Source organism: Brachyhypopomus gauderio, chromosome 3, assembly GCF_052324685.1.
Source record: "Brachyhypopomus gauderio isolate BG-103 chromosome 3, BGAUD_0.2, whole genome shotgun sequence".
NCBI lineage: Eukaryota > Metazoa > Chordata > Actinopteri > Gymnotiformes > Hypopomidae > Brachyhypopomus > Brachyhypopomus gauderio.
In genome coordinates this window covers 6,310,249-6,334,388 of record NC_135213.1, presented here as the reverse complement: position 1 = coordinate 6,334,388, position 24,140 = coordinate 6,310,249, and the positions used below count along the sequence as shown (strand labels likewise).

The 24,140-nt window shown below is 46.8% G+C and overlaps 2 protein-coding genes and 1 non-coding gene across 6 annotated transcripts in view; 1 reads left to right on the top strand and 2 right to left on the bottom strand.

Moving 5' to 3' along the window:
• Nucleotides 1-16: 16 nt before the first annotated feature.
• Nucleotides 17-2,530, bottom strand: gatc (glutamyl-tRNA amidotransferase subunit C). Its single transcript, XM_076998534.1, has 5 exons — nucleotides 2,107-2,530; nucleotides 1,961-2,011; nucleotides 1,583-1,752; nucleotides 908-1,011; nucleotides 17-141 (listed from the first exon to the last, which is right to left on the bottom strand). Exons 1-5 carry the CDS (start codon nucleotides 2,275-2,277, stop codon nucleotides 80-82), a joined length of 558 nt encoding a protein of 185 aa, XP_076854649.1. The 5' UTR covers nucleotides 2,278-2,530; the 3' UTR covers nucleotides 17-79.
• Nucleotides 2,463-2,535, top strand: trnak-uuu (transfer RNA lysine (anticodon UUU)). The gene has a single exon. It is a non-coding gene; the product is annotated as a tRNA-Lys (tRNA).
• Nucleotides 2,536-2,767: 232 nt separating this feature from the next.
• The window catches only part of sgsm1a (small G protein signaling modulator 1a), a 40,495-nt gene continuing 19,122 nt past the window's right edge, over nucleotides 2,768-24,140 (bottom strand). Inside the window, exons 4-26 of one of the 4 annotated variants that reach the window (XM_076999120.1) lie at nucleotides 22,475-22,637; nucleotides 20,718-20,867; nucleotides 20,531-20,598; nucleotides 20,206-20,351; nucleotides 18,566-18,703; nucleotides 17,352-17,476; nucleotides 16,665-16,732; nucleotides 15,478-15,641; nucleotides 14,554-14,683; nucleotides 14,083-14,283; nucleotides 13,281-13,398; nucleotides 13,057-13,121; nucleotides 12,492-12,637; nucleotides 9,401-9,529; nucleotides 8,994-9,176; nucleotides 8,763-8,834; nucleotides 7,338-8,432; nucleotides 7,072-7,196; nucleotides 6,886-6,968; nucleotides 6,684-6,793; nucleotides 6,376-6,472; nucleotides 5,086-5,253; nucleotides 2,768-4,854 (exon numbers count right to left, since the gene is read on the bottom strand). In XM_076999120.1, coding sequence (XP_076855235.1) covers nucleotides 4,766-4,854; nucleotides 5,086-5,253; nucleotides 6,376-6,472; nucleotides 6,684-6,793; nucleotides 6,886-6,968; nucleotides 7,072-7,196; nucleotides 7,338-8,432; nucleotides 8,763-8,834; nucleotides 8,994-9,176; nucleotides 9,401-9,529; nucleotides 12,492-12,637; nucleotides 13,057-13,121; nucleotides 13,281-13,398; nucleotides 14,083-14,283; nucleotides 14,554-14,683; nucleotides 15,478-15,641; nucleotides 16,665-16,732; nucleotides 17,352-17,476; nucleotides 18,566-18,703; nucleotides 20,206-20,351; nucleotides 20,531-20,598; nucleotides 20,718-20,867; nucleotides 22,475-22,637 — 3,833 coding nt within the window. In that variant the 3' untranslated portion in view covers nucleotides 2,768-4,765. The remainder of the gene's footprint in view (nucleotides 4,855-5,085; nucleotides 5,254-6,375; nucleotides 6,473-6,683; nucleotides 6,794-6,885; nucleotides 6,969-7,071; nucleotides 7,197-7,337; nucleotides 8,433-8,762; nucleotides 8,835-8,993; nucleotides 9,177-9,400; nucleotides 9,530-12,491; nucleotides 12,638-13,056; nucleotides 13,122-13,280; nucleotides 13,399-14,082; nucleotides 14,284-14,553; nucleotides 14,684-15,477; nucleotides 15,642-16,664; nucleotides 16,733-17,351; nucleotides 17,477-18,565; nucleotides 18,704-20,205; nucleotides 20,352-20,530; nucleotides 20,599-20,717; nucleotides 20,868-22,474; nucleotides 22,638-24,140) is intronic. The other 3 variants (XM_076999121.1, XM_076999122.1, XM_076999123.1) reach the window with 3 other exon arrangements.

The window sequence follows — 24,140 nt, the reverse complement described above, 5'->3', positions numbered from 1 at the left end:
ACCTAAACAAAACAGATTCAAATAGGCAGGTTTATTACACATTTACACATTTATATACATTAGGTCACTGAGTCTCAGTTCAGAAGGTGGAGTGTTTCAACATGGCGGCCCGCTCCTCTCTTTTCGGGAGGGGGATGTTTCCTGTGCGTGGTAAAGAAGCAAGCGAACATTGCTATTCATTATTATGCATAAATAGTCATTGTTATTCATTCAACCATCAGAAGCGCCAAAGCAGTAGACGATAAATGGCAGAATGCCTGAATACACAGTATGCATTAAACAGCAAGCGAAAAGTACCCTGTTGGGTTACTGAATCGGGAGCCATTTTAAAGTACGCGATTACAGCACACTGTCCTATCCCATGATTCAACTGGAACGTTTAACTATAATCGTGTGACATCATATGTCATATGACATAGGTAAAATGGTGGATGTGTTATGTCAAAAGTTGTATGCATACTGCCCAGTCTCCTGCTGAAAGAACGTACTGCTTTAATGGTTGGGCTGAACATACTGTTGAAATCTAGTGCGTACTGCTTAAGTTTGACATTTCAGATTGAGCCACTGTTCCACTGGCTGAAGACAAGCTCGTGTTTAATCGCTCATCTTATGTGAGCCTCACGTGGGTGTCAAACTTATGTGCCAGACTGACAGAACTGAATAATTTCTAGCATCATCATTTTCTAATCATTACTAAGAATTTTCGGCTCAGAAAAGTGATCAATACAGATAGTTCGGACATCAGCTATCAAGCTGTTAACCAGATCAGGCTAGTTTTTAGCTGCCTAGCAACTATTCCCAAACAAACACACACTGCGATATAACCTTAGCTATAAAACCTGATTTTAAATATGATCGGCTTGCGCAACACGGAGAGGTAGCTGTGGCCACACGGCTACTCGCTCACCTGGAGGTGACACAAAGTACTCGTCCACTGTGCCCGCGGCCAGCTGCAGGAGGTCCTGTGCGCAATCCCCCTCTTTCACAATGTCGTCCCTCAGGTGCAGAGCTCTGGTGGGGAGAGAAACCTGATATATAGTAATTATGATAATTATGGGCACCTGGACAACAGGACCACCCAGTATGACGTGTTCAATACAAAAGTACATAACCCATAAGAATTCAAAGTACTTTAGATTGCATGTTATCCATTAACAGTAATTTTGCTGTCCAGAGCTCTATCTATGGCATCCGGAGAGCTGGGATCAGACTAGGAGGGAAGTCTTGTGCGGAGGGAGATTCTGCAGTGCATTCTACAGACACATCTAGTCTAGGCTCTGGATCAAAGACCAGCTCTACATAGAACACACAACTCACAGCAAGACATGTCACAGGAAGACACATTTTGGTCTGAAGCACCGCACAAAATGACAACATGTGAATGTGAATTACTGCATGAAGTGTCAGAGAAAGACTGGTTTAATAGCTGATCAGTACCACAGGTCAGTTAAGGACAGAGGCATAAGCACTCAGTAGCATTCAACTTCCCTCCCTCCCTCCCTCCCTCCCTCAATCTCTCTCTCTCTCTCTCTCTCTCTCTCTCTCTCTCTCTCTAAAACACAGTGTAAAGACTCAGTCTTACCTGTGCTCTAGGACAGAATCCATCGGCTCTACGCCGTCTGTGTTAACAACACTAAGCTGATCAGCAAACCGAATTGCTTTCTCCAGACAGTTCACACCTTCTTGGTTTCCGAAGTCCACAAGTGCAAGTCTCTCCAACTTGTCCACCAGGTCTGGGGAGATTTTTGTAGGCTGCAGAAAAACCGATTTTTTTGTAAAATTTCCAGGACACTATCAAGCTGCAATAGTCACAATTATTATGCCGATGCCAGTGCGCCTAGAATTGGTTCTTAGCTAACCAAAGATCATTTTGAAAAAGCCAATAAATAGTCTAGAGTCAATACATTGAAATAATAGATTTTTTGGAATGAGGTTTTCAGTCAGAATATGAACAACCGACCGGAGGAAGCTGGCTCTCTGCTACCGGCTCCCAAGTAGGAAACTGTGGGACCTAGAAAATAACAGTACGTTAGCTCGTTAGCTACACAGAAATTCTCCAACTCGGCCCAGTCACACAAGCCAAAACTCCGGCGAAGAGCTGTGTACCTTTGAAATAAAATAGTTACTTGAACTGGGTTTTGACATCCAGCGGCACCAGGGCGCTACTGTGTCCGGTAGACGGGCGTCACGGGCGGGGAGCTCCAGTAATATAGACCGATGATGCGAAGGCCGCACCACGGCGTTTAAAGGAAACCTCCTGAACCCGGTCCACGCCATGGCGATTAAAGCCTCTGACAGACACCTGGATCTAATAATACTTGTGATTTTTTTGATAACGCGAAGGTAAACGGGTCTACGTCAAATGCGCCGGAAACAAACTCACCGCATTAAAAAAAATTGAAAGGAAATGGCTGATATACGACGTAACCTGTTTGACTACGAGACGGACGTGTCCTCTCGAAGCCCGGATAGCTCAGTCGGTAGAGCATCAGACTTTTAATCTGAGGGTCCAGGGTTCAAGTCCCTGTTCGGGCGAGTGTTTTTTGCTGAGAGAGTAACCATCGCCTCACTACTAAACCTGAGGAAAATACGGAGTGTTATATACGTTAACCTACACGCCTGCGTCTAATTAGTATCTTAAAAGTAAGAACAGTGTTAGTTATTCACATATAATGAATGTAATTGGTGCGTTTTTGTATTCTGTATTTTATAATGTGCGAAACCAGAAATCTATTAGAATGTTGGAAAAGTAATAATTCCAGTTTTATTCCAGCCTTTTTCAGCACGTGTACCATTTAATACTAATAAACCACGATATAACAAGTGTTAAGTTTACATACAAAACAGACAAATTAACACAACCAGATATAAACAAACAAACAAATAAATAAATAAATGAAACGATTTACAAATCATTAATTCTTTCTTAATATATAGCAGGTTGCTTTTACAAATAAACGATATCTAATGCAAGACAACTTAAGACCGTTTGTAATGTGCCACACTTATGATAACTAATAACTGTGGTTTAAATGCTGATTCAAGGATCTTCAGTCATTTACATTCTTCAAAAAGAATTGCCAGTCGGATGCACAGAAAACACCTCCACACTGCTATCTACCAGAGTCAGTGGTTAAGGATTTTGGACTTGCATATTAAATTCAGTTCAATGCAGATCAGTTAAATGCAGATCAATTCAATTGTATATGTAGAAATCTTTGCTAAGCTGCTTCAGAGAGATTCAGCCCATCACCCAACCCTGAAGTGCTTCAGTCTGCCCATCCATGGCCTATATTCATTGAGTACTGTAAAATATCAACATTTCTTCAGGTGCTATTTGATTTAGGAGTATTTTTAGGTGGAGTGCACTGGTAGCCTTGGTCAACTCATTCGACACCAAAATGTTCTTTCCCTTGCCATGATTTTGCGAGACTTGATTGAAACGTACTTGTACGTCCAGTCCTGTAGACTCAGGAGGGCTGAGTAATTGCAGGACCTTTTAACTGGGCTCAAAAGCTAAGAGACAGACAGCACCAGAGGACAATACAGGACACGAGAAACTGCCAGAGCAACACAGTTAAGGCAACAATGTAGACAGGAGATTACTCAGTTATGCAAAAATAAAATGGAAAATGAGAGCACTGGTAAATATATTCCTCTGTGTTATTAATAACTGTCATTCAGAAAAACAACTGCTAATGTGGTTCATAATATATGTATCTCTATGTATAATAAATATAGTACATATTTATTTATATGTAAATATGCTTCTTCTGTTTATTTCTTACAGTCACAGTAAATTCAGTACTGCTTAACACACACACACACACACACACACACACACACACACACACACACACACACACATACACACAGGCTACCACGGTTCAATAGTAGAAGGTAGTAAATCACTGGAAAACTGACGTAATAACTTCTGTAGTATATTTATAAAATGAATTCTGGAGAGATCTCGACTGGTCCAGATACAAACAAATAAACAAGCAACACAAACAAACAAACACACAAACACAATTAAATAACTGGACGTGTTGTGAAAAGTAAATATACTGATTTGGTGACCATGCTAGTTAAACAGAGATTCAAAGAATAGCACACTTCTATAACACAGTCCAAGTGATTGTTAAAGCCAAAGGTTATTAGCTATTCTTTTCTACATCTTGATTCCTGAAAAGCTCTTTGAATACAATTTCACTTGGTATCTTGTTACACTAACTCCCACAGAATGTTGTATCACGGCCTGACAAAGAATGCTCCAGTGGACGGAGCAGCATGCTACAAAAGACGACGGGAGAAAGACGAAGATGTTAGAGAGCTCGGCTGTGGAAGAGGCCAAAGGAACTGGGCAAAGCCCGACTGCTACGAGTAAACACACAGCCACCGGCACCGCTGAGACCTGGAATGTGGATCTCATCGAACATCAGGCAGGCCCCAATGGAAGTGTAATAAACTGCACCTTGCTTGAAATGTTTAACAAACCAAGGAGTATTTACCTCGGTTTTTAACAAATCAAAAATACAATAGCAGCATATGCTTCTTCTAAAAGTACCATTTTAAATTCAGTTCAACAAGGATTGAGAGCGGAGCGACTCTTTGCAGTAGAACTGCACACAGATTGGTTTCAGGTAGGTTACTTGGCTTCATGCAGAAAGCTTTTAGCACACCAAACATCTGGCCGTATCCTGCTGAGGTTGATGGAAAGCATTGGCACGGTGATGGCGGGGTGGGTGGGGCTTCGTGACTCCGGCTACTTGTTTTCGATGAGCCTCTGCACCTTGCACACCAGGTCTCGCGCCAGCGCCAAGAGCTGCTTCACGTCGTGATGCTCTGCCATCTCTGGAAAACAGACCGTGAGCGCTCTCAGGAACCGAGGAACACCACCACTCATTACCGCCAGATCTTATTAGGACCTGACAGTGGAATATGGGCGATAATCCCATTCTAGATGCACATGCAAAGCAGCTCTCGAAAAAGGGTGAAGGGTTAAATATTAAGGGTTGAAGGTTAAGGGTCAAAGGTTAAGGGTTAAGGTTCTCCCAGCACTGTTCAGAAGGTTCACCGCATTACCGTTGAAGAATTTGATGATATCAGTGAAGTCCATGTTGTTCTCCAAGATGATGTCTCTGTAGATCTCAACCAGCGCCAGGGCGATGAAGAGCACGAAGTGGCCCGAGGAGGCGTGCTTGGCGGCCCAGATGGTCTCCCACACAGCGAACACATCGTCATACACCAGCTCTGCGAAATGGACCAGCACAACCACACTTACAGAGACTTAGTAGACCTCAATCCCATCTGGTTCACAGTAGGGGTGGGTGATATGATTATGTGTGACTATTATCGTGATAAATTGCATCCACTTTTCTTTGCATATTCCAAGTACCTCAAATACACTGGAGAAATGCCTGCATCATGAAAAGGAGAGCTTTAGACCAAGTAGTTTTAGACAGATGGTTAACAACAACCACTGTTACTGTAAATAAATGAGTTTATAATAACCAGTAATTGATATTACTGGAGGGGAGGGGAGCTTAGCCAGGTCTATGTGAACCTTTATGCTATCATTTATGTGATCCTTTACATAATCCTTTATGCTATCATTTATGTGATCCTTTACATAATCCTTTATGCTATTATTTATGTGATCCTTTGTGTGTGTGTGTCTGTGTGTGTGTGTCTGTGAGTTTGTGTATGTTAGCTCCAGCTCATAACAAACTCACAGGACAAATTCAGGAGCAATACGGGGATAAATATGTGAGCAAGACAGAGTTCCAGCAAGCTGATCAGACGTAGTGAGGAAGCCTCCCTCTGTAAAATCGTTTGGTATTTAAGATTAACACAAACAATTACATTAGTTCCTTCTCTCAAGGCTGAACTGCTGGACCCAGAGAATGGATTCTTTGTTATAAAGTTGTGAAAAATTCTTCTTGTACTGTTTCCCTGGTCCTGAGCCTCTCTCCAGGGAAGATAGGAACATTCACATTTAAAAAATATTGAACATTAGTTTACTTGCTGTAAGAGCTGTGCGCTTTGGGTTATGTTCATCAAAGATTTTCTGGTACAGTGGTCCCAAAAGACGAAATTAGCTGGGGGGTTGGAAAAGTGGGAGGTTGAGTATATTAATAACCAGCAGGGGGAGCTGTAGATTGCCTTTTAGTCAGTTTTCTAAGGATCACAGCTACAAATGGTTTCGATGATGTAATTCAGGCAGAGATCAAACAATTGTAAATCAGGCAGACATGACACATGATCAAAAACAAAAAGCGTTTAACACAAAAACTTTCTAGCCCTAATCCGTCTTATGCGGTATGTGGGCTATCCATAGTACCTATGTGAAGACAATCAGTTTTATTTGTTCACCTCGTTTGAAGTCCAGGAGAAACCAGCGGTAGCAGAAGTAGAAATGGGTGTAATCCCCATTCTGGTGCATCAGCTCAAAGAGTTCAGAGTCCAGGATCTACAGAGAAACAGCAAGAGAAAGAGGGAGAGAGAGAGAGATGGAGAGAGACAGGGAGAGAGAGGGGGAGAAGGAGAGAGAGGGAGAGTGGCACGTGAGAGATGGACAACGTGAGAGGCCAGAGCGATGATGGGGAAATGAGGCACGTGGCTTCTGAAGTCAAAGCAAGAGCAATCGATGCTTGCAGCAGCTCTGTGCTCGGCCGCTCTACCTGGATCAGGGACCTCATGTTGGCGAAGTGCGTGTCCATCTCCCCGCCGTGAGGAAAGTTCTGGTTCATCCTCTTCATCAGCTCGGTGAAACAGCTGAAGGCCAGCGCCTCTGTGTGCCCGAAAAATGAGAGGGGGCAAAGTTGGGCTCACGAGACGAGAGGAATTAACGGGCGGAAAGGTGAATGATCCAAAACCACTCACCATCGTCCAGTATGACCAGCAGAGGGGCCAGCAGGTCGCACATGCCCTGCACGTAACCGATCTGCAGGTGGCGCCAGATGTAACTGCGGACGCAGAGAGAGAGAGGAGGGGGGTGATGGAGCTCACGCGTTAAACACATTGCACGCGTTAGTGAAGCGTGTGCGAGTCCGAATCGTGGACGCTCACCTGCACATGATGTTGCGTAGTTTCTCCAGATTGGCGGGCGTGAAGTATCCGTAGGTCCTGTCGCACCTCTGCACGTCCTTGTCGATGCGGTGCAGGTTCAGGGTGTACAAGTCCAACAGCTCCGCCTGCACAAACACTGATGACACTTAGATGCCAGATTAACACTTTTTAGCCGTTAAGTTAATTTATATTAGTCAAAATATTCTAATACGTCTCTAAAAATGTTTTATTTATCAACCAGCAACACATCGAGAGGGTGTATGTACCGAGTATGTGGTTGCCATGGCGTCGTTCTTCTCTCCTCCCACAGCCAGGTCGGCAAACTCAGGGTAGAGGCTCTCCATCTCAGGCTTCTCCCGCAGGGCGGGGTCTCGCGAGGCTGGGGGGACGGACGCGGGGGCGGGGTTCCAGGCCATGGGGATCTCCTCCATCTCGATGGCTGGGGGTGATTCGTCGGAGTCGGCGGTGGGCGGGACGGGTCGGGTGCCACTCATCCTGCGAGTTCTAGAAGCCTCAAACACGGCAGGCACCACGGTCTCCCGCACGACGGGGGCCCTCCGCCCCTCCATGCCCCGCCCCTCCACACGTCCCAGACCTGCTTCTGCGGGCGTCCCTTTGGTCCAGGCGGGGCTCTGAATCTTGGGCTCGGCCTCTTTCCCCACTCCTCTAGCTCCCTCCATCTTTGGCCTCAGGTCACTCCGAATCTCCACGGCTGTGCGGGAGTCTGGCGGTATTTCGCCGGTCCCTCCTCGTTTCCCTTCGGCACCCTGGTCTGCCGAAGACGTGTCCGCTCCCGTTACCTCCGACAGCTCGGCGTCTTCACGTCCCCTCGTCTCGCCGCCGACACCCTGTCCGTTTGATTCTCGCTCTGTCTTTGTTCCAGGACCAGCATCAGCTGCTTCAGAAGCGCCACCTTCTGTTTCGGGAGCTGCACCTCCACCTGCTACGCCGCGCTCCTCTCCCGCAGGAGTACACGTCGCCCCGAGCGGGCTCCGTCCGCCTGCACCTCTCCGCCCTTCCCCACCCGCGTCAGCCACCTCCACCTCTTCTCTCATCTCCGTTCCGTCGTCCTCCGCGACGCCCCTCTCTCCCCCCGCTCCCGTCTCCCGGCCGACGCTCCTCCCGCTCGCCTCGTGCGCGCTGCTGTCCTCCACGCTGAGAGAGTCCGACAGGCACGACGCCATGGAGAAGTTTCGGGATGACGGGTGTCCCGAGTCGGGCGAGGCGCCGTTGGAGACCTTGGGCGCGGGCTTGGGCTCCGCCTCCATCTGCTCCACCTCCTCCACGGACTCAAACACCTGGAAGACGAAGGCAAAGGGAGGCCAACTACTCCAGGGGGCGGGGGGCAGGGTGGAGAAGTACTAACAGGGGTGGTGTGGGGGTGGTGCACGTTCAGCGCAACAGTTAAAAAACTCCACAACTAGTCAGTAATAAGTCAGGGCTATGAAACATTTACCCGTGAGGATCATGTTTGTGGTGTGGGGTTTACCTGTGTGTAGGTCAGGTGTGTGGGGTTTATTTGTGTGTAGGTCAGGTGTGTGGGGTTTAGCTGTGTGTAGGTCAGGTGTGTGGGGTTTACCTGTGTGTAGGTCAGGTGTGTGGGGTTTACCTGTGTGTAGGTCAGGTGTGTGTGTTTTACCTGTGTGTAGGTCAGGTGTGTGGGGTTTACCTGTGTGTTGTGCACCGCCTACCTGTGTGCTGCTACTGGAGTCACTCTGCAGACGAGCATCTCTCTGCCTGTCCGAACTACAGCTCTGAGACGACTGGAGAGGGTAGAGCAAAGTGCTCCATTAGCATAACACAGCACTACCAGAAACACATTAGACTTTCATGCCTTTACTTAACAGTGTAAGGCAGCATTTGACCAGCAGGTGTCACTATTATGCTGTTTTTTTTTTTGTTTTTTGTTTTTGATAGGGCACCTCGTTGCTGACGGTGGAGTCGCGGTGCAGAGTCCTGCGTCCGCCAGTGTCCCCGCTGCTGGCGGACGAGCACTTGGCCAGGGCAGCGGCGTGCTGCTCCCTCTCACGCTCACGCACCACCGCCTCACAGCCCTGCCACTCCTGCATCGTCTGCTCGTAGAACGCCTGCCCCCGCTCATCCACCTGGTACAGACGGGTCAGGGGTCAAACTGAGCTTGGGGTCAGGGGCCAAAGTTGTGTAAGTGTCAGAGGGTAACACAGGGCTTGGTGTAATTGAGTTTGGGGTAAGGGATGAAACTGGCCTTGGGGTCAGGAGTCAAATTAAGATAAGGGTGCAGTGTGTGTGTGTGTGTGTGTGTGTGTGTGTGTGTGTGTGTGTGTGTGTGTGTGTGTTGTGGCCCTTTTACCTCCTTCCTCTCGGCCTCCGTCATCCCGAAGCGGTAGTGGCCCAGGAGGAACGGCCACACCTCCTTGCGCAGAGATGGTTCCACGCCTCCGAAATACACCAGGCGCAGGACTTCCTGCTCCTCACTCTCCTGCAGGGGGAGCCAGAGCATCGGCCACGTCACCACGCCCCCACTGTCCAATACTGTCATATAAATCATGCAAACTGTGTCCATGGGACATATGTTTGATCAGATTCATGGGAGCCCGACACACCATTGATAAAGATTTTTTGTAGCAAACTGAAATTGAATATAATTTGTATTATTTTATTTTTAAATCATTTTTATTTGAAAAGAAGTGAAGAAAGCACAAATCAGTTAAATATGAATGACAGGACAGAGGCCCAGGACCATGACCAGAACCAGAACCAGGACTAGGACCAAGACCAGGACCAGGGCAGGGTAGGGCAGAGGACTTTGGTGATCAGACACATATTAGCTCCGTCTGCTTTAAGCTCAGCCTGTGGTTCTCAGCACGCAGCCACATCCTGGCACACACACCCTCTCAACCCAGCGGGAGGAGCCTCGTGGAAGGACAGTGCCGGATGGAGGGATTTGCGGACCAGAACAAAAGCATGACTCTTCCAGCATGGTGTGAAAGGAGAACACAGGCTTGCATTGTCTGAAAAACTAGAGAAAGAACGTCTGGTATGGTGAGATGGCACTTTTGGGCCCGGTGGATCTATATTAGTCATCCACGCATATTGTATGTGTGACTAATCGGTGCGATTCATCTTGTGGGTGATGAATATGCATGAGAGAGCTGGTGGAGGCGGAGCTGTCTCAGCATGCTCTGGGGTCTTTCTTGACAAGCACAGTGCCAGTACTGATCTGAGATCAGGTTTCAGGATAGACGGGAGACACTATGGCCAGGGTGCTAATTGTATATGCAGGTGTGTGTGAAGAATTGTGAGAAGAACCTTCACCAAACAAAAAAACATTCACACACTTGTCTAGCAAGACTAGTTCCGAAAAACCGTTCCGGTTTGTGAGTGTAATGACAAAAGACTGGCAATGATTACTTTAAACGTGAATCTGGCAGATGTTTTACTGTTTTTTTTATTATTTTATAGACAGCAAGTGAAGATAGCACAGCTCCCTATGATCTATATGTGCATATAGGGAAACATCTCTATGATATATGTGGGCATAGTGAAAGATCTCTATGATCTATGTGCATATAGGGAAACATCTCTATGATACATGTGGGCATAGTGAAAGATCTCTATGATCTATGTGCATATAGGGAAACATCTCTATGATATATGTGGGCATAGTGAAAGATCTCTATGATATATGTGGGCATAGTGAAAGATCTCTATGATATATGTGCATATAGGGAAACATCTCTATGATATATGTGGGCATAGTGAAAGATCTCTATGATATATGTGCATATAGGGAAAGATCTCTGTGATGTACGTTGACATAGTACTCTATCAAAGTACCTTTCTTCAGGTCACCCGTGGGAAAGACCTCACTGAACCTGCACCACCGGTATGGCAGAACTGGATATCCATGGAGTGCTATCAATTTCGTCCTTGCTGTTTATTCTTGGCTTAAGTGGCTATTTTTGTATACTCCACCTCAGGTTCTCTCTCGAAAGCCCATTGCAGTGTTACGCATCTTTCTACCAGAGATGATAATGTAATCAACAGCATGTTCTCCTGCAGCACCAGATTCCTGCAGTGGTCAGGTCTAGATTCATGTATAGGTCAGGTATAGATTACTGCAGTAGTCAAATCCAGATTCCTGCAGTAGCCAGATCTAGATTCCAGCAGTGGCCAGGTCTAGAGTCATGCAGTGGTCAGATCTAGATTCCTGCAGTGGTCAGATCGAGATTCTTGCAGTGGTCAGACCTAGATTCTTGCGGTGGTCAGGTCTAGATTCTTGCAGTGCTCAGGTCTAGATTCTTGTAGTGGTCAGGTCTAGATTCTTGCAGTGGTCAGATCTAGATTCTTGCAGTGGTCAGGTCTTGGAGTAAAACAGCAAATCTGCAGGGTTGTATGAAAGAAGGAGACGAGGAAATCGGGGGTGTGGCTTTTTTTATAAGCTGGGCCACCCAAGGTTCTCTCTTTAGTTCAGGATTTCTCCTTAATCCATCCAGGTTAATCCTATCAAGAAATTCTCCTTAATCCATCCAGGTTAATCCTATCCAGAAATACTCCTTAATCCATCCAGGTTAATCATATCCGGGATTTCTCCTTAATCCATCCAGGTTTCTTCTTTAATCCTTGTACCTCATGTTGTCTCCAGATTGCTCATTATGGATCTGCACCAGGTGTTTGTGAAGCTCATTTGTGACAATGTGCATTGTAAAAAGCTCTACACAATTAAATCTGTCATTAATATAACACTGGTAGGGTCCCTGCATTTTGTATCTTGGACCAGCCAATCAGTCACAACGGAGGACACCGGGAAGAAGAGCACAGCAGTCCATGTCCAGTCTCCAGGGTTACGCACCTTTCAGCTCCGCCTGTTCTTATGACACTGTAGCCAATCAGGGAGGCTGAACTGGCTAAAATCCAACATGTATCTGCAAATGGGCACATCCCACAAGAGGTCCTCCGTGACTATAGATAACAGAACTGTTCACATAGTGAGGATAAGCAGCCAATCAGAGACATGATCTTTCAACATTGACAAGATGGGGGTGGAGCTTTTAAATTAAAAGGGATCACAGCAGAAGTTCCCACCTGTACACAAGGAGGAGGACAAGGAAGATAAAGTCTTGGATATGAGAAGAAACTGAGAAGATGGATGACCAAGGCCATGGGATCAGTGTGTGGGCTGACTGGCCAGACCTGAATGATCTATGGCTCATGGGTTCCATCATTCTTCACCAGTCAGGAGACTCCGGAGCCCCCCAAAGCTGTAGTGAAGGATTCCTCAGAGTTTGTGAGTGTGTATGTACACATGTGCGTGTGTGAGTGTGTGTGTGTCTGTGTGTGTGTCTTTGTGTGTGTTTGTGTGTGTGTTTGTGTGTGTGTGTGTGTTTGTGTGTGTGTGTGTGTGTGTGTTTGTGTGTGTGTGTGTGTGTGTGTGTTCTTACACTGCAGTCCTGCAGGAGTCGTCTCCACTCTTCCTCAGTGAGGCCCCCGGACGCGTCGCAGGGCACATCAGGCTCCACGATGGTGTGATTGACCAGAGCTGACAGGTGTGTGCGTACAGTGGACAGGTGACGGCAGTATGCCAGCCCTAGAGATACACACACACACACACACACACACACACACACACACACACACACACACACACACACACACACACACATAAACAGAAGTGCTAAAAGGGGACGTTTAACACTAACTCTAGTTTATTTTCATCATTAGGTGTAAGTGGAATGTTTGACATAAAAGCTTTTTGAGTTGAATCATGCCTACTTAATAAAAGGACTTCAATTGTGTTTCAATAGATGAGTCACATTGACATTTGGGGGGCAAATGGGAGCTGAACAAGTTTAAATGTCATGTATCATCGTCAGCTGACTGACAGCCGGCCTAGCCAATGGCAGGGCTACTTCACAGAGGAAGTTGGAAGGAGGACACAGAGGCTGACTGTCAGGGGGCGGGCCCATCCCATGCGGTGGCGGTGCGGTGGCGGTGCTTCTCACGTACAGCCGTAGAAAGCGCGGGAGATGATCTGGTACTTCATGTTGTCACAGAGCAGCTTCAGCGGAGCTCTGCACGGCAGACGGACATGACGGGCGCTTTAATCTTCACACCGGCCTCGCAACATTTCACCATTGAGAGTGTCTCCACATTGTAGTAATTGCAGTATGAGATCAAAGCAAATAAGCAGTCAGGATGATGAAAGGTGGAAGAGTGAAGCGCGTGCGTACCGCTCGTGGACGCAGCCTCTAGAGGGCGCTCCGTCGGAGAAGCTGCACTGGAAGCATGAGGACGTCTTTGAGAGAGGCTGCCACAGGTCTGGACCTTGGTCTATCAGCTCCGGGACGGCTGGAACACACACACACACACACACACACACACACACACACACACACACACACACACACACACAAATGAACACACTGCTGGGACATGACCACACACACACACACACACACAGCCAGCACAGCACTGGTGACGCACCACAGGTCTCTGTGGCAGGTTCCACACCACCATGACAGGAAGCAGAAAGACTCCCCAGAAGAGCAGAATCACTCAGAGGTGAATCACCTGGTCCAAGTCACAGAGTTCAAACCTGACTGAGGATCGCTAGAATATGACTGACACAGGTGATCTATGTACTAGGTGATGAGTCCAGTCAGTGATTTTACAGACAGGTGTCTGCACAAGCGGTAGAGTCAATAACAGCACGGCCTTTGAGGTTTTGAAGCTTTTAGGAACTGAATCACAGCCCACAAGCCAAATACAATTAGCAGACAATTTCTGAGGGTTACAGTTGTAGCCATGCTGGTTTCTTATTTAACCAAAATTACATTATTTACTACCAGGTGCAAGCAGGGGTCACTGATTTTGACCAACCAATCAAACAAACCCGAATCAAAACCCCCAAACGAATGTGTGATCACACACAGGATGTCAGTCTGACAGCAGGACGTAAAGCTCGAGCCCACGCAGGACCGGCAGGATCCCGCAAGCATTACAAACGAGGAGAAACAGGAGGAGGGAGGTTACGGCTGGGCGGGGCTGGCGGGGCGGATGGCCCGACAGGCGACCCGGCGGGAGACGGGGGCGCCGTGGGGCAGCTGATGCAGCGCTTGGGCACCACCGTGGTCTGGAGCCTGTGGCCCTGCTGCCTCCTACTGGGGAACAGGGACAGGGAGCGGGACAGCAGGGTGGCGCCCCCTGGTGGATGGGAGGACTGGGGCACAGTCACTGTAATTAATACATCCATACAGAAGGACAGCGTGGTCACAGAAATGAACAGGAAGGTTGTCGTGCCGTTTACTGGTCATGTAAATTAAACACAAATGTTTTTTTTTTTTTTACAAAGTGATATTTTCTTAATTTCTGTGCCCACTCATTTCCTGTTTCTATGTATATCACTACGTCAATATTCTTTACGTAAAGAACTCTGATCCATCCATCTGTTCATTCACTCACGGGTTCATTCATCCCCCTGTCCATCCACTCGTTCCTTCTTACCAAACTCAGACTGGCTGTTGGGGAAAATGATGCGGAAGACGTAGTCGGCGGCCTCGTCCTCCTCCCTGTCCGAGGTCGAGTCTGTGGACCCCTGCGGTCCTTTCTTCCTCAGCTTGGGAAACACTTTTCCCTGGAAACAGAGACACGTTTCCTCAGATTTCCCTCTCTGCGGTGGCACGTGCCGTGAGGTTGGCCACGCAGCCCCGCACGTGCTCCGAAAACACAGTCAGGAGCTCTGATGGCCTGAAGGGCTCCGACGGCCCGATGTTATTGGAAGCCCTCGGTGCATTCCAGTAAACACTGGATTTCATTACCTGACCAATTAGGTCTTTAGGTCTATAAATGCAAATAGCAGAGAGGAGAGAGACTTGAATTACAAAAATTGAAGTGCGTTCTGAAAGATAAAAAACGGTTATCGGCTCTCTGCAAGAAAGTCAAAAGGTTTAATCAGATTCAAGTGATTTAACGATATATACATTGGAGAGAGCGGATAATAAACCATCTAGTAAGAGGTAATATCAGTCTGGAAGCCCCAAGGCTGTCCTGCAGCACGATGAGACGCGTAAATCAGATCCAGCGTTCTCCCTCACCTGATCTAATTTGTGGCTTTGGAGACGTCTGTGAAATGGAAATGTTTACGTGAAGGACCACTTCAGTGTATATGCTAAACCAGCAGCTGAAAACATCCTGCTTATCTCTGTTTGTTTGCTGCTTGAGACTTAAAGGGGACAATCAAGGTGGCATGTGAACGTGAAGATGGACCAATGCTGGGTCTAACACACCGTGTGAGCAAATGATCTCCGCAGAAGTCACAGAATGACTTATAAGGTTTGGCATATGTGTCCCTTGGTACCTCCCCTCCCTCCTAATGTATCTGTCCAGGGTGTTTCCCAGCAGTGGAAGTTAGCGCTGTGATTGGCTGACCTTCCCCCTCTGTGACCACAGGGGCGGGTCGAGCTGGCCGCGCGGCAGCAGGCCGTTCTCCAAGCAGGACAGGAACTGGAGGAGGTGACCACCACACGGGAACCGGAGAGGGGGTCTCTGGGTACCGTCCTGACTGACCAGGACCACGGTGCCACCGCTGTCCACTGTACACACACACACACACACACACACACACACACACACACACACACACACACGGGGCGGCAAAGCCTCAATGTAATCCCAAATCCGTTTCAGCTCAACAAAATCCAATAAAGAATTTTTAACTCAATCCACCACAAGAATTGAATTAATCTCTAAGGGTCTGAACCATAATTGAACTCCATTGTTGTTCATGTCTGTTCATCATTTTCTTCTCCTGCAGATCTCTGCCAGTCGTTCGCTCTAGTGTATTAAACACGAACCGAAACAACGCTGGTCATCTTCAACGATGATCAACGATGATCTTCAACGATGATCAGGACATGTTAGGAACGTTCTCCTGTAGCTGAATCAAGCCACACCCCTCCCAGCACCTCCCACCCCTCCCCCCTCACTCAGGAGAGCAGAAAAGCCTTGTCACTTTCCCCACCATTTTGGTGGAAGCTTCCAGAACCTCTTTCTGCTCAGACCATGAAGGGCAGCATCGGCAAAAAAAAAAAAATCAGAAAAGCAGAGACTGACAGCTCCTGCCTCACCTGGGCAACCAATCACTTGGCTGTGTTCTACATATGCAAATGAAACATGCAGATGTGCAAATTTGCCAGTGAGGGTAGTATTAAACAAATGAAAATGAAACCCACAAAGCCTTTGTGTAGTGGCGCAAGCCCAGACGAGGGTCTCGTGGACGGGGGTCCCTCATGCTTTACCCAGGGTCCTGCAGGCTGTCCTGCTCTTTCCACTGCCCGGGTTCCAGCCAGTAATAACAGAGCACCTAAGAACAGTGTACTGGGCCAAAGGCTTTGATTACGGCGGCACAGTGTTCTTCCCGTATGTTTCACTGAATCCTCCAATAGAGGCTTGGGGACAGGGCAGGGCGGGGCAGGGCAGGGTGGGGCGGGGGAGTCTACCCCGGCATCACAGGCCACGCAGCGGGAACCCACCCCAGAAAGGACGCCGGTCCATTGCACATGTTCTGGTTAAGTTCATTAGCTTTATTGAAGTGTTTGTTTGTTTGTGTGACATACCCTGTTGATGACAGTGCAAGTACACGATCTCCTCCAGGTGTATAGTCATGGCATAGTCCCAGAACACACTGCAACCAATCAGATAACAATACAGTTACATGACCCAGCTTACTGCATTATCAATCACCCTCAGACAACTTCGTCAACAACGGGAACAGAGGTCTGATCATGTTAGCAATAACCTGAATTTAGATGAGAGGCCAGATCTTATTACTAATGGCCCTTACGAATGTTTCTGTCGAACTTCTGAAGAAAAGCAGAGGGCAGTTTTCATTCTCTACTCATTAATAACTTTAGTTTGAATCACTCTAAGTGCATCTGACCATTTAAGAGCACAATACTTGCTATGTGGCTGTGTAAACAGACTTTAGCAAAAGAACTTGAACGCACTGCTCAGTAGTCTCTATAGTATTCGGCCGCCTGCTTTTGGTCTGCAGTTCAAAGAGAGATATGCAAACACAGTCATAAATAATGTATAAACACTCCGTAGCTGGAGTGAGAAACAAAACACACGAGAATCGATATGCAAATCTGCTTTTTTTCTGCCTAAATCAATAAAAGAAACTATTTGCTATTCCATCTCCCAAGTGCCTTAATCTGAGCAGCTCTTTTAGTTAGAAGTGTGATAGTGTGTGGGTGCAGTCCCTGGCATTCGAACCCCTGACCACAATGTTCCTAGGTCCTCACCTCTTCTCGTAGTCAAGGTCTCCCATGGAGCCATTCATCAGCTGATTGGGTGTCCACTTCAGTGTCATGACCTCAGCAGTCTGGTGCAGAGAGAGGTACCCTGGGATAGCCTCCATGTCGTCCTTCTGATAGGACAACAGCATCTCGTCACGCTTAGAATCTTTTATATTTATTGTTGCTGTGGTTTATTCAAACTCTTGTGTTTATTCATGGATAGATCTGAGCCTCTGTCTATTAGATGTGCACATGTAGCACATCTATCATGTGGTTTCACTGTGCACATGTGATGGGTGTGTTGCTGTTACTGTATGAGTTATAGATTGGTTGGTGTTACTGTGTTTTAGATATTGATGTGTTGCTGTTACTGTGTACATGCTACTGGAGTATTGGTGTTACTGTCTTTGCATGATTGATGTATTAGTGTTACTGTGTACATGTTACAGATGTATTGGTGTTACTGTCTTTGCATGGTTGATGTATTAGTATTACTGTGCGCATGTTCCAGGAGTATTGGTGTTAATGTCTTTGCCGGACGGATGTGTTGGTGTTACTGTGTACATGTTATTGGAGTATTGGTGTTACTGTCTTTGCATGGTTGATGTATTAGTGTTACTGTGTATAGTATATGTTACTGGAGTATTGGTGTTAATGTCTTTGCATGATTGATGTATTAGTGTTACTGTGTTGCTGTTGCTGTTACTGTATGAGTTATAGATTGGTTGGTGTTACTGTGTTTTAGATATTGATGTGTTGCTGTTACTGTGTACATGCTACTGGAGTATTGGTGTTACTGTCTTTGCATGATTGATGTATTAGTGTTACTGTGTACATGTTACTGGAGTATTGGTGTTACTGTCTGCGGGACGGATGTGTTGGTGCAGGGGTGCCCACAAGTTTTCAGCTTGCGAGCTACTTCTAAGATGACCAAGTCAGAAAGATCCTTGGGTGTGGCGAATGTAATTTGTTGACGGGGGGGTGGCAAACGTAAATTGTTACCGGGGCGGTGTATATATACAACCGTCAGTGCAGATGTACGATAGCCTGTCATTCATCCACTACTTTTGAATGTCATGCGATCTACCCACATTCCTTCGCGATCGACCAACATTTCCTTCGCGATCGACGTAATGGGCACCCCTGTGTTGGTGCTACTGTGTACATGTTATTGGAGTATTGGTGTTACTGTCTTTGCGGGATGGATGTGTTGGTGTTACCGGCTGTACGAGGACATTGTTCTTGCCAAAGAGCAGCGTGGCTCTGGAGTTCTGGTGCAGAGATTCCACATAGTCCCTCGCCGAGGGGGACGGAGATGGACGCTCGTCCATACTGCTGCTGGAGTGTCTCTTCTGGATCTGCACACACACACACACACACACACACACGCACACACACACACACACACACACACACACACATACACACAAACACATGTACAAGTCAATTTGTAAATATTTATGGCAAGGGACATACACAAACATGAGCTGACTACCTCACTCAGTATGCAGAACACTCTCAGCTGAAGTACAGTTCAATCGAGCTCTTATTCCAGCTTTATAATTCAGGGTCAGGTTCAGCCAATTAATCTGCAAGTGCGTTGCAGAGGAGATAATGATGAAACAATCATTATCATTATCAGGTACACGACAGAAAACTTCCTTCAGCACGTTGCCAGCTTAGCATAATTTAATGTGCAGTCCAACAGTAAGGAATATTAATTTAACTTTAAACAAAACAGACACACACACAAAGAGAGTATGTATGAAGCCATGTCTTCTGGTTGAACCCCCCCATTGACGTCTGACTCAGTGACGGAGACGTGTGTAACCGTGCGTCAGCAAGTTGACCGTATCGGCCTACTGCCCACAGAATGCTTGTGGAGTGAGCAAACAAACAAACAACAAACAGACCACAGGGTCACCTTGGACTGATCCCAGCATGACTAGGACATAGTGGGGAACATAAAGACCTTTAAATATCCAGACAAGCCTGCGGCTGCAGGGCGTGACCTTCAGGATTGGAGACCAGAGTGGACACAAGACCTCAAACCCAATAACTGCTGCAGGCGAAATCCCATGCAGGAAGAGAGGAACCTACAGCTGTTTGGATTAGTGAAGACGTTGACCTTATCAGCTCATAGCAGCAATACGATGTTTGTTCATTATCGGCACGGTCACACTGGCCTGCCGCTTCAGACCTCGGGAACGTTAGGTGCAATTGTAGTGGAAGAATTGGCTTCTACGATTCCTCCACTAGAATATGCAAATTAGATTTGTGAAGCTCAAATCGAATTTGTTTGTCTTGTTGACCAGATTGAAACCAGGTTGTTTCGACAGGCAGCCGCGCGATGATTCGCGGAGGTTCAAGCCACAGGCGAGAGGCCAAAACTTATGAGACAGCTCTGATTTGGTACCAGATCCAGGAAAGAGTTCAAAGGTCCAGCAGCACCACTGCAGAGTGAGCTATGTGAGCCGTCTTCGGTCACGTTCGGGTGTAGCGGTTCGGGTGGAGCAGGGTGCTGGGTGGAGCGGTTCGGGTGGAGCAGGGTGCAGGGTGGAGCAGGGTGCTGGGTGGAGCAGTTCGGGTGAAGCAGGGTGCTGGGTGGAGCAGGGTGCTGGGTGGAGCGGTTTGGGTGGAGCAGGGTGCTGGGTGGAGCAGTTCGGGTGAAGCAGGGTGCTGGGTGGAGCGGTTCGGGTGAAGCAGGGTGCTGGGTGGAGCAGTTTGGGTGGAGCAGGGTGCTGGGTGGAGCAGGGTGCTGGGTGGAGCGGTTTGGGTGGAGCAGGGTGCTGGGTGGAGCAGGGTGCTGGGTGTAGCGGTTTGGGTGAAGCAGGGTGCTGGGTGTGCTGTGGTCACTCACACACAGGGCGGGCCTCTTGGTGGGTGAGTCCTGCCTGAAGTGGGAACTGTGGATCCTGTGACGTTGCACCAGCTCGTCGGCAGAAGGATCCGTCCAGAAATGATCCGCTGTCTTCATCTTGGTGTATTCCAGCGCGCACGGACCCACTGCCAGCCAGGAGAGAGGAGGGGGAGAGGATGAGGAAGAGGAAGTGAGAGCAAGTGAAGAAACGCATATAATGTAATACACACATACACACACAAAAGACCCAAATAAAGTTCTGAATGCACTTCTGAATACACTTCTGAATGCAGTTTCTAATCACGTTTGATAAGTCTAGAGGTACCTAACAGTGAGGCCAGGATGGGTCCGTCCACCGGGTCCATTAGAACTGCATCCTTCTCATAGAACCTACTGCAATCACAAGTAATTAGAGTAATTACCATGTCATTACCTAACCATGGAGTCAGCACGGAGGTCAGGATGAGAGTAACAGTGGTAAAAGATTCCCTAGCGCTCTTTCACTACCTCACCTGCTGTTCTCAACCAGGTACAGGACAATCTTGTCCAGCACTTTCTCTATGAGAGCCGTCCTGATCCACAGATGTCGTACAGCCTGGGGGGAGGGGCCAGACAGCCGGGGAAGCTTACGCGAGTTGTCGCAAGACACAGTCTGACTCCTCCTACACACACACACAGAGAGAGAGGGAGTGAGAGAGAGAGAGAATAGAGGGGTGGTGTGGGGGTGAGGTTAAGTGGGAGGGGGGAGGGGTTAGTCTTAGAATCTGAAGCAAGAAGCACAAGGACAGACACACAAACACGCACACACACGTACACACACACACACATACACAGATACACACATGCATGTACAGCTTTGACAACGTAATCCCTATTGTAGCACTCTTGCTGAGTATAGAGTCAGTTGTTTGCGTGAGAAGCTACAGGGAAGATGCTCATGACACTGTGGCAAAAGATGAACAAGTAATGCCTGATTAGTCCATCCTGCAGCTCCCCCTGCCTTTATACGCTGTAGTAATGTTGTACTGAGGGGTGATGCTGTAGTAATGTTGTACTGAGTGGTGATGCTGTAGTAATGTTGTACTGAGGGGTGATGCTGTAGTAATGTTGTACTGAGTGGTGATGCTGTAGTAATGTTGTACTAAGGGGTGATGCTGTAGTAATGTTGTATTAAGTGGCAAATGCTGTAGTAATGTTGTACTGAGGGGTGATGCTGTAGTAATGTTGTACTAAGGGGTGATGCTGTAGTAATGTTGTACTAAGGGGTGATGCTGTAGTAATGTTGTACTAAGGGGTGAACGCTGTAGTAATGTTGTACTGAGTGGTGAACGCTGTAGTAATGTTGTACTGAGTGGTGAACGCTGTAGTAATGTTGTACTAAGGGGTGATGCTGTAGTAATGTTGTACTAAGGGGTGATGCTGTAGTAATGTTGTACTGAGTGGTGATGCTGTAGTAATGTTGTACTGAGTGGTGATGCTGTAGTAATGTTGTACTGAGTGGTGAACGCTGTAGTAATGTTGTACTGAGTGGTGAATGCTGTAGTAATGTTGTCCTGAGTGGTGAATGCTATAATAATATACAGAGTGCAAAATGCAGTAATATATACTGAGTGCTGAATGCTATAGTCATGTACTGAGTGTTGAATGCTGTAGTAATGTACTGAGCGTTGAATGCTGTAGTAATGTATTGAGTGCTGAATGCTGTAGTAATGTATTGAGTGCTGAATGCTATGATAATAAACAGAGTTATAACATTATAATATAGCATTATAATAATTATTATTAATATACTGAGTGGTGAATGCTGTAGTAATGTTGTACTGATTAGTGAATGCTGTAGTAATGTTGTACTGAGTGGTGATACTGTAGTAATGTACTGAGTGGTGAATTCTGTAGTAATGTTGTACTGCATGCTGAATGCTGTAGTAATGTTGTACTGAGTGGTGATTGCTGTAGTAATGTACTGAATGGTGAATGCTGTAGTAATGTACTGAGTGCTGAATGCTGTAGTAATGTACTGAGTGGTGAATGCTGTAGTAATGTTGTACTGAGTGGTGATTGCTGTAGTAATGTACTGAGTGCTGAATGCTGTAGTAATGTACTGAATGGTGAATGCTGTAGTAATGTACTGAGTGCTGAATGCTGTAGTAATGTACTGAATGGTGAATGCTGTAGTAATGTACTGAGTGGTGAATGTTGTAGTAATGTACTGAGTGGTGAATGCTATAGTAATGTACTGAGTGCTGAATGCTGTAGAAATGTTGCTCACTTGCTGTCGAGGAGCTGCTCCAGATCTTGGGCTTTACGGCACAGCTCCTCAGCCAGTGGGAGACTCTTCCCCACTTTGGTGAAGAGAGCTGCAACCTTGTTACTGCGCAGGAACCCGGCTGCCCTACGCTTTAAACCATGCAACACACAGGCCTCCACAGCCGCTACACACACCACACACACACACACACACACAGACAAAGAGAAAACAAACATCACCCACACAGTGAGAGAAAATAAACACCCACACGCCACAGGAAATTATTATTTTCCAAATTAATAAATAAAGCTTTATTATTATTTTTTTAAACATTAATTTTTTTAATGTAAATGGTCATTTAGTCTTCTCTAAAACCCAGAGCGCACACTGTTCAAGCCACAGCTAAAACCCAGAGCACACTCTGTTCAAGCCACAGCTAAAACCCAGAGTACACTCTGTTCTACACTCAGCTAAAACCCAGAGCACACTCTGTTCAAGACACAGCTAAAACCCAGAGCACACTCTGCTCAAGACACAGCTAAAACCCAGAGTACACTGTTCAAGACACAGCTAAAACCCAGAGTACACTCTGTTCTACACTCAGCTAAAACCCAGAGCACACTCTGTTCAAGACACAGCTAAACCCAGAGCACACTCTGTTCAAGACACAGCTAAAACCCAGAGTACACTCTGTTCTACACTCAGCTAAAACCCAGAGCACACTCTGTTCAAGACACAGCTAAAACCCAGAGCACACTCTGTTCAAGACACAGCTAAAACCCAGAGTACACTCTGTTCAAGACACAGCTAAAACCCAGAGTACACTCTGTTCAAGACACAGCTAAAACCCAGAGCACACTCTGTTCAAGACACAGCTAAAACCCAGAGCACACTCTGTTCAAGACACAGCTAAAACCCAGAGCACACTCTGTTCAAGACACAGCTAAAACCCAGAGTACATTCTGTTCTACACTCAGCTAAAACCCAGAGCACACTCTGTTCAAGACACAGCTAAAACCCAAAGTACATTCTGTTCTAAACTCAGCTAAAACCCAGAGCACACTCTGTTCAAGACACAGCTAAAACCCAGAGCACACTCTGCTCAAGACACAGCTAAAACCCAGAGTACACTGTTCAAGACACAGCTAAAACCCAGAGTACACTCTGTTCTACACTCAGCTAAAACCCAGAGCACACTCTGTTCAAGACACAGCTAAACCCAGAGCACACTCTGTTCAAGACACAGCTAAAACCCAGAGTACACTCTGTTCTACACTCAGCTAAAACCCAGAGCACACTCTGTTCAAGACACAGCTAAAACCCAGAGCACACTCTGTTCAAGACACAGCTAAAACCCAGAGTACACTCTGTTCAAGACACAGCTAAAACCCAGAGTACACTCTGTTCAAGACACAGCTAAAACCCAGAGCACACTCTGTTCAAGACACAGCTAAAACCCAGAGCACACTCTGTTCAAGACACAGCTAAAACCCAGAGCACACTCTGTTCAAGACACAGCTAAAACCCAGAGTACATTCTGTTCTACACTCAGCTAAAACCCAGAGCACACTCTGTTCAAGACACAGCTAAAACCCAAAGTACATTCTGTTCTAAACTCAGCTAAAACCCAGAGCACACTCTGTTCAAGACACAGCTAAAACCAAGAGCACACTCTGTTCAAGACACA

Excerpts from the sequence above, each read along its gene's own strand:
- gatc (XM_076998534.1), bottom strand. The coding sequence starts at position 2,277 with ATGGCGTGGACCGGGTTCAGGAGGTTTCCTTTAAACGCCGTGGTGCGG. Across the intron at positions 2,012-2,106 it reads GTAACTATTTTATTTCAAAG|GTCCCACAGTTTCCTACTTG; the intron begins GTACACAGCTCT and ends GTTATTTTCTAG. Across the intron at positions 142-907 it reads GTACTTTGTGTCACCTCCAG|GAAACATCCCCCTCCCGAAA; the intron begins GTGAGCGAGTAG and ends TACCACGCACAG.